Source organism: Tamandua tetradactyla, chromosome 1 (assembly GCF_023851605.1).
Source record: "Tamandua tetradactyla isolate mTamTet1 chromosome 1, mTamTet1.pri, whole genome shotgun sequence".
Lineage (NCBI taxonomy): Eukaryota > Metazoa > Chordata > Mammalia > Pilosa > Myrmecophagidae > Tamandua > Tamandua tetradactyla.
The window spans coordinates 85,613,152-85,632,647 of NC_135327.1; the positions used below are offsets into that span (position 1 = coordinate 85,613,152).

The 19,496-nt window shown below is 39.2% G+C and overlaps 1 protein-coding gene across 2 annotated transcripts in view; it reads left to right on the top strand.

Annotated features, from left to right (window-relative positions):
* Positions 1 to 19,496, top strand: part of AOAH (acyloxyacyl hydrolase) — a 224,956-nt gene that overhangs the window by 143,889 nt on the left and 61,571 nt on the right. For both annotated transcript variants that reach the window (XM_077119693.1, XM_077119705.1), the window contains exon 13: positions 15,114 to 15,196. In XM_077119693.1, the coding sequence (XP_076975808.1) occupies positions 15,114 to 15,196 (83 nt within the window). The remainder of the gene's footprint in view (positions 1 to 15,113; positions 15,197 to 19,496) is intronic.

Below are 19,496 nucleotides of genomic sequence, written 5' to 3' on the forward strand. Positions count from 1 at the left end.
AAGATTTGCTAACCTAAATTCATGTTTTAAAAAAAATGCCTGTAAGTACAAATACTAATGGGCTTAATAACCTTATCAAATCCATTATTCACAAATCATATGTGACATAATTGCAGATGATTAGCCCTCTTATAATTATATCTTGCAAAACAGATAATTAGTCAGAGAGTTGGTCATCTGAGAGTGGGTGAGGTTGACTGGAGTGGGATGTAGTCTATAGCAGTGGTCTCCAGGTACAGTCTGTGGCCTCCTGGGGCTCTATCAAGGGGTCCACAAGGTAAAAACTATTTTCATAGTACTAACATGTTGTTTGCCTTGTTCACGGTGTTGACATTTGTGCCTTCACCTTAACATGACACCAAACTACACTAGTAATCATTGTATTCTTCACCCCCACCTACTCCCAGTTTAAAAAAACTAAAAGGTCAGTTTCCCTTAAAAATATCACCTATAAAGGTGCAAAAATCATTAACTTTATTAATTTTATTAAATTGCTCTCACAATGGTGGGGCAGGATCAATTAGTTGGCAGATAAGACACCAGAAAAATCATAAAACTTGCAATGTAAGATGTCAGTGAAGATGACCACAGTTGAACTAGAATGGTAAGGGAAGGTCAAGATTATTCCAAGAAACCTTAAGATTTCAGAGGGCTTGGTGTCTAAAAAAGAAATAAAATTAAATAAATAAATTACATTCCCACATGTTTTTAAAATAATTTCACGTGATGAAATAGGAAACATGCAGTAAACACTTTTGCATAACAAAGTGCTTTGGTTGTCTCAGGGTAAAGCACTGTGTGAGTGAATTGAAAGCTGAATTAGTCACTATTTTTTTTCATGAAACAAGTTTTGTTGAAAGAATGACTAAAGACACACTATGGTTATTCAGACTTGTATACATGGCAGATATTTTATCTAAAATGAATGAAATGAGTTTGTCACTTCAAAGAAAACAGTTTGACAGTATTTGTTCCTAATCAAAAAATTCAAGCTTTCAAGGAAAAATATGAATTTGGAACACTTGTATCTTACACCAGGACTTGACAGCTTCTCAAACTCAAACACTTTTTTGAAGAGCTCAGTGGCAATGTAGCAGTGATTTTTTAATGTTGTATATAAAATGAATCCACATTTGGAATATCTGCATTACTCAGAGAATGAATATTTTCCAAATGGCCAGTGCATGATACATAAAATCCTTTCAAAGTTCAAGATAGACCAATGCATTTTAATGTAAGCTCATTCCACATTCCACACTGTAACTAATCAATCTTTAAGAAACCACCATTTGTCCAGTTTGGTGGTAGAATCAAAGAATAGTTATCTAAAATGCCTATTAAGGGCAGGCAACAGTGGCTCAGTGGCAGAGTTCTCACTTGTCATGTTGGAGACCCTGGCTCAATTCTCGGAGCCTGCCCATGCAAAAAATAAAAATAAAAAATAAAAAAAGCCTATTAAAATGCTACTCCTTGTCCCCTAGGGGGAATGGTGAGAAAGGGTGAAAATTCAACTTCCCCAAGTGGAGAATTCTTGATATTCTCTCAGGCAGTGGGGACAGCCAAAGCAATAGGCTGAGCCTCTAATCTTGGGGTTTGTTCATATGAAGCTTAATCACGCAAAGGATAGGCTAAGCCTACTTAAAATTAAGCCTAAGAATCACCCCCAAGAGAATTTCTTCTGTTGCTCAGATGTAGCCTCTCTCTCTCTCGGCCAACACAGCAAGCAAACTCACTGCCCTCCCCCTCTCTACATGGGACATGACTCTCAGGGGTGTGGACCTTCCTGGCAACGTGAGACAGAAATCCTAGAATGAGCTGGGACTCAGCATCAAGGGATTGAGAAAATCTTCTCGACCAAAAGGGGGAAGAATGAAATGAGACAAAATAAAGTGTCAGTGGCGGAGAGATTCCAAACAGAGTCCAGAGATTATCCTGGAGGTTATTCTTATGCATTAAATAGATATCACCTGTTTAGCTAAGGTGTAATGGAGAGGGTGGAGGGAACTGCCTGCAAATGTAGAGCTGTGCTCTGGTGGCCATGTTTCTTGAAGATAACTGTATGATGATATGGCTGTCACAGTGTGACCGTGTGGTTGTGAGAGCCTTGTGTCTGATGCTCCTTTTGTCTACCTTATCGATGGGCAAGTAAAACATACGGATTAAAAATAAATAAATAATAGGGGGAACAAATGTTAAAATAAATTTAGTAGATTGAAATGCTGGTTATCAGTGAAGGGGAGGGGCATGGGGTATGTTATGTATGAATTTTTTCTGTTTTCTTTTTATTGTTTTTTCTGAATTGATGCAGATGTTCTAAGAAATGATCATGATGATGAATATAAAACTATGTGATGATAAAAAAAATGCTACTCCTTTTTCCAACTACATGTATTATAGAGGCCAGATTTCTTCTTATACTTCCACCAAAGCAATACATCACTACAGATTAAATGCAGAAGCAGATAGGAGAATCCAAATGACTTCTATTATTAGACAGACAAAGAGATTTGCAAAAATTTAAAACAATACCATTCTTCTGATATGTGGTGGGGTTTTTTTTGAAAATATAGTTATGTTCCATAAAAATTTGTTATTTTAAATGAATTAATAATTTTTTTAATTTCTTAGTTTTAATCTCACTATGACCCACTGTCTTAGTTTCCCACCTAATAAAACAAATACCATACAGTTGGTTGCCATAAACAACAGGAATTTATTGGCTCACAGTTTGGGGACTAAGAGAAGTCCCAAACTGAAACAAAGCAAAGTTTTATCTTTGGAGAGTATAGTATTCTGGGGTTGGCTGCCAGATGATCCTTAGACCTTGGCTTTTCTATCACATAGCAAAGTACATGGCCATTGGTCTCCTTTCTCCTCCGGGTTCTGTTGTCTTCCGGCCTCTTTCCAAGGCTTTCTCTATGTTTGACTTTCACTCTGCTTGTGCAGGACTCCAATAATACACATTAAAGCCCGACCCAATTCAGTTGGGCCATAACTTAACTGAAGTAACACTTCGAAGAGATTCTGTTTACAATGGGTCCGCACTCACCAGAATGCAAGCCAAGCCCCAGAACATGTCCAAACAGGGCTACAAAACTTGGTACACCATACCCACATAAGCTAAAGTTCTTTGGGATCCTCAATAACCTAAAGAATGTAAAGAAGTCCTTGACCAAAAGTTGGAGAACTGCTGTTTTAGTGAGTGAGTATAAAAAAATAAAGATGGCTCAGAACAGAGGCCAGGGGACGCCAACATTTAGAGGTTTAGTAAAAGAAGACTGAAAAGGAATAGTCCTTAGAGTAGGAATAAACTGGAAGGTTTGATATCCTTGAAACCTACTGAAGAAAGGGTTGAAAAAGGAGAAATAGTCAGTAGTCAAGTGCTGCTGCAAAGCTGACAAAGTTGAGAACTGAGAACAGAGAGTTCATGTACCAGACAGTGATCAGAAGGATACTTCTACCAGAAAGGTTTCAAAGGGGCAGAGATGGGAACCTACATGGGGGAATTGGTTCAGGAGGGGATGAAATAAATGCAGGTGAGCAGGGAAAACTCTTTTTTTTTTTTTTTTGACAGTTTTGCTATTCAGCATGAAAAACCAATGTGTTGAAAGTAAAAAGCCAAAGTTCTCCTTTATGTCCCCTAATAGCACTCCTTTCCCAGAAGAAAACTCTATTATCAGTTTAGTGTGATTTCTTCTGGACCCTTCCTATGTATTTACATGCATATATTTGTACATAAAGAAGTAAATACTTTGTTGGGATTTTCTCATATCTCATGCTGTCAGTTATCATATTGTGTACATCATCCTATAAGTTGCTGTTATACTTTAATAATATTTCTTGGAACATTTTCCATTCTTGTCCAATACAGTGTAATATTTCATAGTATGGTCTGTTTGTTTTCTTTCATTTTCTGATTGATGGACATTCAAGTTATTTTCAAATTCTCTATAAGGTAGTACTGAACATTCTACATGGGCCTCTTTATGAACAATTGTGGGGATTTCTCTGGAAGAAGAAATTGCTAGCCCAAAATGTATGCAGTTTTAATTGCTTTTTATAATCCTGCCAAGTTGCCCTCCAATAGGACTATGACAACTCATACTCCCTAAAGAGGCAGTGTGTGAGAGTACTTGCTTCCCACACCCTTGCCCTAACTTGATATTGTCTATCCTTCTAATTTTTGCCAATCTAACAATATTTTATTGTTGTTCTATTTTATAACCTCCTGATTACCAGCTGGTCTGAGCATCTTTTCATGGGCATTTACCCTCACCTGCATCTGTCTAGTTACCCCTCTCTTGTGGTCAGTCCCTTGACCCAACTTCTTCATCCCCTCAACCTGCCCTCTCCCACTTCTATTGTGTCCTTCAATGCCAAGGTCCTCACTTTATCAAAACTGTTTATTGTCTCCCCACTCTGCCTGCCCTGAGCCTGGATTCTGATCATCTCTAGAGTAGGAATCAGACTTGACTTCCATTTGTAGCACCAGCACTAGCGTATTATGTGGCACACAGTAGATCCTCAATAAAAGGATCACTGAATAAGTTTATAATAACATCCCATTTCATTTGTAGAGTGCTTTACACTCTCAAACCTTCTTCACAGGCATTTTCCCAGATTGCTAAAACAGATCGGACTTGCAAGAATTAACATATTGGGGAAATGGTAGGGAAAAGGAAGAGGAGTATAAATAGCATAAATTAAATCACCAGCTGTATGATGTGCTGTGTAAAGAAACAAATCAGTGTAACTTAAACCCTTGGACTTCTAACATGTTCTATAGTAAACTTGTATAAGAAATTAGCAAAATTCATTAAAATACTTAAATAACCACTGTGAACAACTTCTGTCTCAAGGGCAATACAATACTGACTCCAGCCAGAGTTGGGACAGACCTCACAGGTTAGAGATAATTCTCTACAAGATTACCCTTCTGGGACCAACCACAAGCTCAGGGGCCCAGGCTTTCTGCACCACTCTGACCAACTGGCTAAAAATTCAGAGGCTCAGGTTCACTAATTCACCAGAACTTACTGAAAGCACTATACTTATGACTACAGTTTTATTATACTAAAAGGATGCAAAAAGAAGACATGCATAAGACAAAGTCTGGGACTTCCGGAGAAGATGGCGGCTTAGTAAGACGTGCGGGTCTTAGATCCTCCTCCAGAAAAGCAACTAAAGAAACAGAGGCAATACGAAACAGCTCCCGGAGTCGCGACAGAGACCAAAAAAGACAGCGTACCCCATTCTGGAACGGCTGAACGGGTAGGGAGAATCCACTGCTGTGAGATACCCGAGGGGTGCACGTTTTCCCGGCTGGGGTGGCTGGCGTCTGGGGTCCCCTCCACGCACGTGGCTCCCCGGTCTGACTGGGAACATTGGATAGCGGGGCCCTCCCGTCAAGCTTGGCGTCTCGGGCCAGCTGGGCAATTTGGACCAGCACTCCCCCAAGCCACGGCCAGCGACCCCCGCCTCCACGCGCGGTTTCCCGGGCCGACTGCCCCGCAGACAAACGACCGCCACGAGCGCCACCTACTGGGCAGGAAAAGAAAAACAGAGCCCAGAGATTCCACAGAAAAACCTTTCAACCAGCTGGGTCCCACACCCAGGGAGATCTGATCAAATGCCCAGACACCAGCAGAAAATAATGGATGACGCTCGGAAAATTGAAGATATGGCCCAGTCAAAGGAACAAACCAATAGTTCAAATGAGATACAGGAGCTGAGACAACTAATGCTGAATATACAAACAGAAATGGAAAAACTCTTCAAAAACCAAATCAATAAATTGAGGGAGGACATGAAGAAGATATGGGCTGAACAAAAAGAAGAAATAGAAAATCTGAAAAAACAAATCACAGAACTTGTGGGAGTGAAGGACAAAGAAGAAAAAATGGAAAAAACAATGGATACCTACAATGGTAGATCTAAAGAGACAGAAGCTACAATTAGTGAACTGGAGGATGGAACAACTGAATTCCAAAAAGAAACAGAAACTATAGGGAAAAGAATGGAAAAACTTGAGCAGGGAATCAGGGAACTGAATGACAATATGAAGCGCACAAATATACGTGTTGTGGGTGTCCCAGAAGGAGAAGAGAAGGGAAAAGGAGGAGAAAAACTAATGGAAGAAATTATCACTGAAAATTTCCCAACTCTTATGAAAGACCTAAATATACAGATCCAAGAAGTGCAGTGCACCCCAAAGAGAATAGACCCAAATAGGCGTTCTCCAAGACATTTACTAGTTAGAATGTCAGAGGTCAAAGAGAAAGAGAGGATCTTGAAAGCAGCAAGAGAAAAACAATCTGTCACATACAAGGGAAACCCAATAAGACTATGTGTAGATTTCTCAGCAGAAACCATGGAAGCTAGAAGACAGTGGGATGATATATTTAAATCACTAAAAGAGAAAAACTGCCAACCAAGACTCCTATATCCAGCAAAATTGTCCTTCAAAAATGAAGGAGAAATTAAAACATTTATAGACAAAAAGTCACTGAGAGAATTTGTGACCAAGAGACCAGCTCTGCAAGAAATACTAAGGGGAGCACTAGAGTCAGATACGAAAAGACAGAAGAGAGAGGTATGGAGTAAAGTGTAGAAAGAAGGAAAATCAGATATGATATATATAATACAAAAGCCAAAATGGTAGAGGAAAATATTATCCAAACAGTAATAACACTAAAAGTTAATGGACTGAATTTCCCAATCAAAAGACATAGAATGGCAGAATGGATTACGACCCAGCAATACCACTGCTAGGTATCTACTCAAAGGACTTAAGGGCAAAGACACAGATGGACATTTGCACACCAGTGTTTATAGCAGCATTATCTACAACTTCAAAGAGATGGAAATAGCCAAAATGCCCATCAACAGACGAGTGGCTAAACAAACTGTGGCGTATACCTACGATGGAATATTATGCAGCTTTAAGACAGACTAAACTTATGAAGCATGTAATAACATAGATGGACCTAGAGAACATTATGCTGAGTGAGTCTAGCCAAAAACTAAAGGACAAATACTGTATGGTCCCACTGATGTGAACCGACATTCGAGAATCAGCTTGGACTATATCATTGGTAACAGAGACCAGCAGGAGTTAGAAACAGGGTAAGATAATGGGTAATTGGAGCTGAAGGGATACAGACTGTGCAACAGGACTAGATACAAAAACTCAAAAATGGACAGCACAATAATACCTAAGTGTAATGTAACTAGGTTGGAACACTGAATGAAGCTGCACCTGAAATATGGTTTTTTGTTTGTTTGTTTGTGTGTTTGTATCTTTTGTTTTTGTTTTTTTCTTTTTCCTTTTTATATATATATATATATTATTAGTATTATTATTTTAATTCTCTTCTCTATATTAACGTTCTATATCTTTTTCTGCTGTTTTGCTAGTTCTTTTCCTAAATCGATGCAAATGTACTAAGAAATGATGATCATACATCTATGTGATGATACTAAGAATTACTGAGTGCATGTGTAGAATGGAATGATTTCTAAATGTTGTGTTAATTTCTTTTCTTTTTTTTGATTAATAAAAAAATTAAAAAAAAAAAAAAAAAGACAAAGTCTGGGAGGGTCTCAAATGCAAAATATGCCAGTTTGAATCAATCATGTATCCTCAGAAAAGCCATGTCCTTTAATCCTCATTCAATGCTGGGTGGGAACTTTTTTATTGTGTGACCCACCCAATTGTGGGTGGTAACTTTTGATCAGATGGTTTCCGTGGAGGTGTGTCTCCATCCATTCAAGGTAGGGTTGCTTAGCGGAGCCCTTTAAGACGGAACCTTTTTGAAAAAAGCAAACAGAGTCCACATAGCCAGAGTGTTTCCTAGGAGGGAAAACATTCCCAGGGGAACTTCATGAAACAAGAAGCCAGGAGAGAAAGCCAGCAGATGTGGTCACCATGTGCCTTAATAGCTGACAGGCATATTCTGGACCTTGAGTCAAGATATCTTTCCCTGGATGCCTTAATCTGTACACTTTTTTAGCCTTGCCTTAATTTGAAGATTTTCATGGCCTTAGAACTGTGAACTTGCAACTTAATAAATTCCTCTTTTTAAAAGTCATTCAGTTTCTGGTATATTGCATTCCAGCAACTTACAAACCAGAACACAAGACAATGTTTTATTTTATACCTTCTGTGTTCTCTTCACAGGAAGTCATAAGCTGTCATCCTCCAGGCACATCAATGTATATTATCAATCATGGAAGCTCTTCTAGCTTTGGGTGTTCAGAATTTTTACTGAAGTCTATTATGTAGACCCACGCTGTTGAACTCAATCTCCAGGCCCCCCGCTCCCTCTGGAGGTCAGGCCAATATGACTTGGCTCAAAGCCCCAATACCCTAATCATGTAGTCAATCTTTCTGGCATGGTCAGCCCCACCCTAAGACTTCTGGTGTGGCTGGTTGTACAGTGTCATCTCATCAGCATAAATTATCCGGTGTGGTCTGGGGCCATGAATGACACAGATACATCACTTTAATTGAGCCATTAAATTCCAAAGATTTGGGGGTTACCTCCCATGACCCTACAGAGGCCAGATCTCTTTTTGGAGAGCAAATTCCTTGCTATACAACCACACAATTAACAAATTGGAGGAAATGATTTTAAAGGAGAATTATCAATTCAGTAGCCAAGTAAAACATGAATAAGCAAATTACAGACCATGCTAGAAGGTGATTCATACTATGAATAAAAGGAGGGAAAGAGAATTAAGAATAGAATGGCTAGGATACACTTCCTTGAAAAAGTGAGGTTTGAACAAAGACTTGAGGTAGGGAAGCTTATAAAACCAAAGAGTTGTACCACTTGTATCTCTAAGGCTTATAATGAAACACATGGAGAAGAAGAGGGACACAGGTGAACACAGACTTCTAGCTGGCCCTTCCAAGGCACCTGTCACATGAGTAAGAACATCTCGGACTTTGGACCAGCCACTAGTTGAATACCATTGAGTAACTACAGTCAGTGCCTCATGCAGCACAGGGACTGGCCAACCAAGAAGGGAATCTGGGGTTCTAACCACTTCTTAAGCAAGCTCCTGATCCATACTTCTGCTTTTAGCCCCCACCTTCATTTCTAGAGGTACCACATGCAACTAATTCCTAAGCCTCTTGGGTTTTTTGCATCCTGCCAACTTTGGAGGCAGCCTTCTTAGATTTGCTAAGTCCATTACCACTGTCCATATGATTTCTAGCATCCAACATTTGCAGCTGTTGGCTCTTGCTACTCTCTTTGTTCTTGTGGAGACATTCATTTACTGCCATTTTAGTGGGAAAGAAGCAAATGCTTGTGTTCAATCTGCTATCTTTACCCAGAAGCCTGAAATGAATACTTTATACACTGTGTCATTTATGCTCTCTGTCTTAACTATTTTATTTTGAAAAAGCAGATGGGAAATGGACAACAGATCTGAGTTCAATACTAAAATAATTTCACGGTCAATAAAGAGGGTTTATTTTCCTTTAGGAGAGTAATTGTTACCAATATTTAGTCATGGATGTGTTTTTGATAATACTAAAAATGGAATTTATTGTACTATAATACTGTTTTCCCATGACCTGTGCATGAAAAGTAGATAGTATGGTTATTAAAATTATAGATAGAGTAAGTTGTACCTTTTTTGAAAAGAATATAGACATTTTTACCAACAGGCAAATAATCTCATTAAAATTTCTAATCAGAAATAGCACTGAGAGTGTTGACTTGCAGGCTCCTGTACTGAGTACTAGAAAGTCTTCCATGTAATCAAAGACAATGCTTTCTTTCATCTGGAAAATGTTAATTCACCATACCAAATACATAATCTCTCTTATAAAATCTAAGAACTGAATTTTCACGAGTGCTCAGGAATCCTGACAATTTAAAGGGATCAATACAATGCTTTGGGAGGCCTAAAGATTCAGAATATTGATTAGTAGAAAGTCATCTATATATAGTTTCAGCTAAACTTGAATTAATAGAACAAGCCAAACATATAATGCATAATAGTGTTCACTGTAATGACAGCTGCTTGTCTCCAATCACTCTCCTCTTGCTCCTCTATACCCAGATGGATTCAGGTGCCCTGGTAAGATCTTGTTTCTCCTTTTTCCCTCTGTTGCACATTCAAACTCAGTTCAAAGCACTAGTAGAAGAGATGATTGCTTCAGCCCTGAAATTTGAGGAGTACAGAGGAGGGGTATTAAAAAGCTCTCTTCCTCATAGCTTCCCCACTGCCTAAAGTACTGATATCCCCAACACCAGAAGCACGCTGGGAGGTATACCGTACTAAATTCATTTTAGCAGCTCCATCTACGGAAGTTCCATCTACTGAAGATCCAGTGGAACAAGCATGTGAAGACACACTGGTCAATTTCAAGTTCCAGCACCTAAATTCATAATTAGTTTAACCTCAAACAGAATGACTACCTTTTTCCCTAACATTGGCTCAGATAACACTCAAAAATTCACTTTCTCTGAGATCCTTCTAAGCTTTCCACATCCCTACCCTATTTCAGACTGAAAGAAAAAGAAAAAACAGAACAAAATGATAAGTAAAGTCAAGAATGGGCCATCGAGATTAATGTATACAAATTGAAGGGGTTGGTTTAAAACTGAAAAAAAATTGTTGCCTCCAATGTTGACCCAGAACAGAACCAACTGGGAAAAGGGTACAGAAGAGTGTCTCAAAAGCCTTTGTATGTCAACGTCTTCTGGATAAACCAAGTATGCCGATTTGAAACTGTCATGTACCCCAAAATAGCCATGCTCTTTAATCCTCATTCAATATTACTGGGTGGGATCTTTTTTATTGTTTCCATGGAGTGTGACCCACCCAATTGTGGATGGTAACTTTTGATGAGATGGCTTCCATGGAGATGTGTTGCTACCCATTCAAGATGAGGTTGCTTACTGGAGCCCTTTAAGAGGGAACAATTGAGGAAATAGCTTTAGAGCCAAAACACAGCCAGAGACCTTTGGAGATGCATAAAGAAATCACCCCTGGGGAAGCCATTGAAGAAGCCTGAAGAGAAAGCTAGCAGATGTCACCATGTACCTGCCTAGCTGAGAGAGAAACCCTGAAAGTCATTGGCCTTCTTGAGCCAAGGTATCTTTCGTTGGATGCCTTAGTTTGGACATTTTTATAGCCTTGCCTTAATTTGGACATTTTCACAGACAGAACTGTAAACTTGCAACTTAATAAATACCCTTTTTAAAAGCCATTCTGTTACTGGTATATTACATTCTGGCAGCTTACAAATCTAAAACACCCAGTGTGAGACCATTCAAACAATCATGATGTGTCAGGTTCTGGTGAAATTTCTGAGGGAATTTCTTATCCAGAGGCACAGTTAATTTGGGTTTAATTTCTGAAGCTCTGTTTCTTGAATCTTTGGGAATAACTCAAAAAATTTGACCGAGGCTGACAAAGATAGCGGATTCAGTGAGAGTCAAATGGTAACACTTGATGTGAAAGGTTAGGACACAGTGGAGGAGCAGGATAAACTTAAAGACCAAATAGGCTTTACCTAGGGACTTCCACTAGGATGTTTTAAGAAAAGAGGGAAAAGTTTTCTTTCTGATACAGATAGAGGCCGGTTGAACATGGGGACAGGGAGTTGGATTAAAGGCTTTTTAAAATTCCTTCCAGTCCTTTGATAGGAGCCACACCCCAGAACCCTGTGTAGCCACTAATTCATTGCATAGCATAATAACCAAAACTTCAGCCTCAAAGAGAGAAAACATGCAGAATATGGCTCGTTGTGTATTCACAGAGACTGGCATGAGCTAATTATGCAGGGGTGTGTGCAGAGGTGAGGACGGGTAGAGAAGATTTACTAGGAGTTCAGATATGAAAAGATTAGCAGGACATCATGATAGATTTTGAATCTGGAGCAGCAAAATAGAGCAGGAAAACAGACTTCATGGACATTGTGTTCAATAATTCATGAGCTGCTAGATCAGACAAAGTTTCCTGGTTAAGTTAACCTCCCCTGAGGATTTCTTTCTCAGCCTCTGAGCTTAGAGCAGTTATAACTCTCCCCATCCTGACCTTTCCCAACCTCACATTTGACCAGGGTAAACATTAAATCGAGAAAAAACTGAGAGATTTAAGAATGTGGTTGCTTATTAATCTGAAAAGATCAATTTGTGACATAGAAGGAGATTGTTTTAATAATCTAAACACCATTTCTCAAAGAATACATAGGGGAATACTAGTTTCTAGAGATGCCCCATTCTCATAAATATGCACACATATAGATTCTACAGTGTTCTGAAGTCAAACCAGTTTAGGCAGTGTTTCATATCACACCTTTACTTGGAGATACACAAAGCCTATTGGCATATTAAAGGCCCTGATAAGCCTTGCACCAAACAAACCTGTTCCCCTTTATTCCAACAGCTTTTCAAAAGCATATTTGTCATTGGAATCTTTTTTAAAATGTATGTGATATCCTTTAGTGCCCTTCAAGCTAGTGTTTCACAGAACATTTTTTTGAGGAATATCGATGATTTTTTCCTGTGACCTGCATTTTAAGTATTGAGACAACCTTAAAATCTCAGGTTCAAAAAAATTTGTAGGTTTTTCCCTTACTTTGATCAACCTAGGTTACAAAATTCCAACATTCTGGACAAAAATTCACAGAAGACTTTATTTATTATTGATCAAATTTACTCGTTAGCAAATCTCTACTTGGTCTAATTCTTTCTACCTGGCTAATGAATTGACAATTTTCCTTTAAACTCGTTTTCTCCGATTTATGGATTGTGTGGTTGTATAATAAGGAATTTGGTCTCCAAAAAAAGGTTTGGCCTTTGTCCAGGCACATAATGGTGGGGGCGGGGGGGGGGTGTGGTAACCACCACATCTTTGGAATTTGTGATAATGTGATGAATGTCTTTTGCTATTGGTGGACCCAGACCATACCTGATAATTTACGCTAATGAGGTGATAGGGTGGAGAGGACAGACCAGAAAGACCAACTACATGTCGTGGGGGTGAAGCCTTAAGCCATGTCATATCAGCCCAACCCCCAGAGAAGAGAGGAGACCTGGAAATTGAGGTCAACCATCCAGGCCTAGATAACAGACCCCAATAAAAATTATGGACACCTGAAGCACAAGAGCTTCCATGATTGCTAATATATATTGATGTGCCTGGAGGATCACTTGTTTTGACTTTCTGCGGATCTGCCTTTGAGACTTTCCCAGACCTCACCCTATATGTGTCTTATGTGTACCCTTTTACTATAATAAAACTGTAGTTGTAAGTATAGTGCTTTCAGTGAGTTCTGGCGAATTAGTGAACCTGAATCCCTGAATTTCTAGCCAGTTGGTCAGAGGGGTGTGGGAAGCCTGGGCCCCTGAGCTTGCTGCTGTCCCTGAAGGGCAATCTTGGAGAGGATTGTCCCTAACCTGTGGGGTTGGTTCCAACTCCGGATGGAGTCAGCATTATATTGTCCTTGAGACATTGTTTGCAGTGGTTATTTTAGTATTTTAATGAATTTTGCTAATTTCTTATCCAAGTTTACTATAGAACACATTAGAAGTCCAAGGGTTTAACAAACTGATTTGTTTAGTGTTTTTGGTCTGAAATGTCAACAATACAGGAGCAAGGATCTCTTTCATTTGCAAATATAACCCCAGTCCTAAACAGTGCCTGGGACATGGTAGTGCTCAACAAACATCTCTCAGGTAAATGAATTTGATTGTATTAAACCATGTGCATGTGAAACTTTGATTTCAAAAAAAAATAATCATTTATCTCAAAACTTTACCACAAAGCAAAAATCCTGTATCTAAAATCTTTTTCAGTCATCTCGGTCTTCTATTAAAAAATGTTTTCATTAGTTATGTCATACTTCAAAAAGAATATTATTTCAGTGCATTCTGAATACTGAAATAATTTACAGCAGCTTACCTTTCAGAAGCACTTGAACAGTTGGCAGCACTATAATATGATGAGTGTGATTTACATAACACTTCAATGTTGATTGAATATATGTATGTGAGATATGAAGTTATTATAATGAAGAGAAAAGACAATACATTGGAAGGGTAATTGAGGACTTCTGAACATAATTATTGTTCGTTAGTTTATACCTGGCCTTGTTTCAAAAGGAATTTTAGGAAGCCTATGAAGTATAAAGAGCATAGCATTAAATTACACTTAAGTTAAATTAAAAGCTTGGCAAAAGAAGATCAAAAGGCAAAGATGGGACAAAAGGGAGCCAAGAAAATGACTAAAAATATATAGTGGCCTTCTGCTACAAGGCCACAAATTTGTCCATTACTGTTTGTCCAATAGTATTGGAAACAGTTATAGCAACAGGTAGACCCAACAGATAAGCGGTTTAAAGAAGATAATACATAAGTTTCTTTCTCTTTCATATAAAAGTTCAGAGCTATACACTCCAGAACTCCAGAACTGGTATGGGAGCTCAACTCCACCCAGTCTTCAGGACCTCATCCCCATAGTCCAAGATGTCAGCATTTACATTCTAGGTAGAAAATGGAAAACAGACAGAGAAGCAGCAATATCCTTCAGGGACATTTCCAGAAATTCAACCAGATACTTCTACTTATATCCCATGGTCCAGAGCTTAGTGACATGGCCACTTCTAGCTGCAAAAGAGGCTGGGAAATGAGTCAGGCATGGGTCCTGCTAAAAAGTCTATCACGATGAACAAAGGGGAGAAATGAATATGAGGGACAATGAAAGAGACTTCCACAAATTTTTAGCAGCCAAAAGAAAAGAGGAAACAAAATACCAGTGTTGGTAAAGTCAAGTTTTTGCTCAAGACATTAACAGGAGCTCTTGGTAAAAACATTAGAAAAGGGTGACTCTGGAGAGCTTCATGAAAAAGAAAAGGTACAATATCTTCAAAAGTATTCTTACCACATAGAAGCAACATTTCCTAGGACTGCTTCTTGCATCAACTCTCAATAATGCATTGACAGCTCAGAAATATCATGTCTGGTGAGATTTAATTTTCTGAGATTATTTTCACCATATTTTAAAAAAATCATAGTAAAAATACATTTCTTTGAACTTTATTATATGAATGTCCTGGTATTAAATATATACATATATATTTATTTCAGAATAAAAGAAAAGTCTATTTACCTTCGTTTATGGAAAAGGAACCACTGCAATCACAGGGACTACCAGAATATATCAAAAAATGGTATGTAGCCTTCAATTTAAACCCTCACCAATGCACCTTTGATGATTGATTTCATTTCATAGGAACAAAGAAAGACAAGAATTAGATAATAAGGACCCGAGAGAATAAATGAACAATTTCCCTTTCTAACACCATTGCCCTACCTGAAAAGGGGCCTGGGCTTAGAGCCTTTCACCCACAGCAAAGGAGATCAAGAACAAAATGCTGTCAAGGCATAGACCAACAGGAGGGGCAGGTCAGTCATGCCAACAGCGGAGTTCCAGAAGGGCCAAGGTGCAGGGCAGTCCAGGCTCAGGAGGCAAAAATAAATAAATAAGCATTAGCAGGTCAAGGATTGAACACAATCAGGGTCATGACAAAGTCTCGGCCCTTCTCTTTGATGCAAAGTTCCTGAGAGGATTAAAGAGTGACAAAAAGTATCCAAGTGTTTGTGGCTGAAATCTCCAAGGCCATTAAGAAAAGGTGTATATTTTCAAAATGTTATAGAGACTTCTGGGTCTTTATCAGCTTCTTGTGTTTCCCAAGACGTCAGTGTTTTCTGGGCTCACTTCTTACAGTGTGAGTCACAACCACCCATCCTGGACCCAGAGTTAGTGCATTGCCATAAGATTTTGATGACATTCCTCATTGATACTCCCTGTCTGGTGCCTGTAATGAATTGCCAGGTAATGTTTTGGGATACCATAATGCAGAGATGACAGATACTTAGTGTGTGGAATGCCATTCCTTCTTCCTAAACCTGGGGAAGATATTGCTAATCAACCTTGGTGCTTCGTCTGCTGCACCCAGATTCTCCCTCAGCTACTCCTGGAACACAGCATGTTTGACTCATCATCAAGAGATTAGACCTGGTACATGAAGTTAGACCTGTTTGCCATCCCCATCCCAAAAGAGTGTTGAGGAATTGTCTAGGCAGCATGAATTTTAACTAAATACATGACCTACAAATAATGTATTTCTTATCATGAATATTCTATATGGAATAAATGTTCTATTCTAAGACAATATATCATATTTTACTAATGAAATAATAGCTGCCATTTATTGGGCTCTTACCAAGTGCATGATTATATACTGCTAAGAGAACTTTATGTATTTCAGTTAATCCTTTTTCAATGAACTGTAAGGCAAGTATTATATTTTTTCAGTTCTAAGAATGCCATTGATTCTAATAGCTCTGGGAAGTATTGAGGGAGGGAAAAGAAAGGAAAAATTGCATAGTACACATTGATTGCAGCACTCACTCTAATATCAAATGTGTTTAAGTATATTTCTTAGACTCAAGGAACTGTTGCAGGTGAGAAAATGGAGGCCCAGAGAGGCCCAGAACCTTGTCCCAGTCACAGACAAGGGAAGCTGCAGAGCTGGAATGTGTACCCGGTTCTCTCTGACGCCATTCACAGGTCTGTGACCTGAGAGGATCTACAGATATGGATCAGCTTCTCTTCCTTGCATTTGCTCAAAACCAACAGTTTAATGGAAAGTTTACAGTCAAACCGAGCTGTGAACAACATTGATCCAAAGACACTTTGCATGCAGATTCTCTTTTCCTTTAGTGAGATACTCAAACAACCCCAAAGCTGTCAAAAGCTATCAATGTAGATTACACACACACACACACACACACATATACAAATACCAAAGAACCAAAATGCATCTGTGAAGAATACTATATAGCTATAGAAAATGATGCTTGGAAGTCAGTATATCCTTATTTGGAAAGACCAGCTAAGCACTGCCAAAAGAAAAAACCAAAATATGAAATTGGATAGTATAGTTTGCTTTCTATTGCATTTTTTTAAAAAGAAAGAAACAAACCAACAAATAAAAAAGAGCCTGTACTTAGGAAGGAAGACTAGTAGAAAATATACCAAAATATAAACAATCATTATGTTGCTAAGTCTATGGGTAGTTGCTTTTCCCTATTTCCCAAAGCTGGAAATAATGTAAAAAGAAACAAAGAAACAAACAAAAGCCCTAAAATGAAGCTAAGTCTAGGAACAATAAGGGACTGGCCCAAAGTTATATAACTGAATATATCAAGGCAGAACTAGGTATTAAACAAGAGGATTCTGCCAGAAATGCAGGTGTAAGCTGCTCTCTCTCCCTGAGCCTACAATGCCAGCATTTCTCTTTCACACATGACTTAGACATGTCACATTAATCTCATTTTTTCTACCCGCAATGAATGCAGCCATCTTTAGTAAAATCAAAGACCAAAGTTAAGAGTCTCCAAAAGTACATAGAACAATGGATAGCAGACATTTCTCCTTTTGTGATCCATTGTCTTGACAGCTTTCCTTTAAAATTCAGACCGTGGAGATAAAAAGAGAAGAAGGAGATGGGAGGAAAGCCCAATTATAAAAACAAACACATGTCAGAATTTGATAGAAACCTGTGGCTTCTGTCAGACTTTTGTCTACTGCATTAAAGAATATTTTCCTTCTTTGCTTTAAATTTACAATCCTCAGAAATGCATGAAGTGTACACTTTGTCTAGTGTAACTTCTTTGAAGATGCTTCTTGACTATTTTCCTTCTAAGAATGTGATTCTAAAAGAATTTTTTTAAGTTTCTCATAGATAATCATTATTTAATGTTCCAGTTTTACTCTCCTGCCCATCTTCCTATTTTCTGTTGCTTTTCCTTGCTGTGGCTTTTCTTCTAATATTATGCCGCATGTAACCTGACTGTCTGCTCCGAGTTATCTCAATTACTCCCCGAGGTTTTTATTAGATATAGAAAAAGTCAGCTTTCCCCATTCTGCATATTTATGGCTATACTTACTTTTCAGAACCAGTGAGAGAGAAAGAGGAGAAAGGGAAGAAAGGGTTGAATGGAATACTAAAGTGTTATTTTTAAAATGGTGTAGTAAGACTTAAAGAAACAGTCCCTATTTTCATCTTGATGGCTTATATAAGGGTTCTCAGAAATGTCTATAGATACCTCCATGATTAGCCATGGCTAGGATTGTAAAGGATTTTAAAATGTCAAATGGAGAGGTCATCTGTAATTCAAGGAATAAATATTTGACATGGGGGGCTAGGGACAGTGAGGTTTCTGTTTAGATTTCTTTACAGGCAGCAAAGGAGATGGTTTGCAGGGGCTCTTACAGTTTCCAGCATAGGTGGGAGGCCAGCAGTGTACCAAAGGGCAAAAGGGTCAGATCCTTACAGAACATCACCTACTGCTCAGAGCTGGAAAGAGATGCCCAAAGAACAGAAAGCAGAGGCCTTCCCCTACTTGTGGCCTCATAAGAGCTTACACTTTCCTTTAAATATAAAAACAGCACAATGGTTTGGAATTTAGGCCCTTGAAATTGGGGTGTGAATTGGACTAATCATTTCATTGCTCTAGCCTGTTTCCACACTTGTAAAATGGACTGTGGTGTGGTGAGCAGAATTGCCAAAGGCCAGCCCAGGAGCTCCTTCAGGGTTGCCTAGACAAGCCAGCTTGAGTGGGCACTCTTCACCCCACTGCCTCGAGCAGAGGCTGTGCCCAAACACAGAGGAGTGATGGGGTGCAGGGCATACCTTCTGCAAACCCAGTCTTGTAAATCTGCCCCTTCTCTGATAAGGCCAATTCATAAACTATGCCACATGACACTGGACGACATGCACCGTCACTAAACCTGGTGCATGGTCACCCCAGATGGGGCCAGCTTTGCACAACAGGGATAATAGCAGGGGCTGTTGTGAGGTTGAATAAGAAAAATGCAATGTTTCCATAAACTTCCACCATTGGGGTGCTGCAGAAACAATTGTTGCTAGTGCCACTCTCCACCTGTACTATTATTATGTACTCAGTATTGTAAAATAATCCATCACTGTTTGAGCATAAACAGTTTTTTACAGGAAATAGATTTGAAAAAATAAATACAAATTTAAAAGACAGTTATCAAAGATAGGAAGGCAGATGGCTTCCAGAGTTAGAGGGCAGGAAGAAAGACAACTGGGGTCATTTATCCAAGCCCCTGGGGTCTCAGGACAGGAGCAGGCAGGAAGGTGATGGGGAGCAGTGAGGAGCAGCTGGTCAGACCTGGAGTAGATGGCAGAGAAGAATGGGGCTCCCTCTGGGAGGCAAAAGCTGTGCAAGGGATAAGAGAAGGAAGTGATGGAGGCTGGTGGATGGGAGGGAGGTTGACAGAGGGGACCTGGGGCAAGCAGTAGCAGGAGAATAGGGGTGGGACTGCCAGAGGGAGCGTTGAGGGATGGGAGATGCAGGCTTGGGGGTGGGCTCATGACTGGGGGCCAGAGGAACCAAAGGTAAGGACAAGGGTTAGGAGAGAGATGTGTAAGAGTT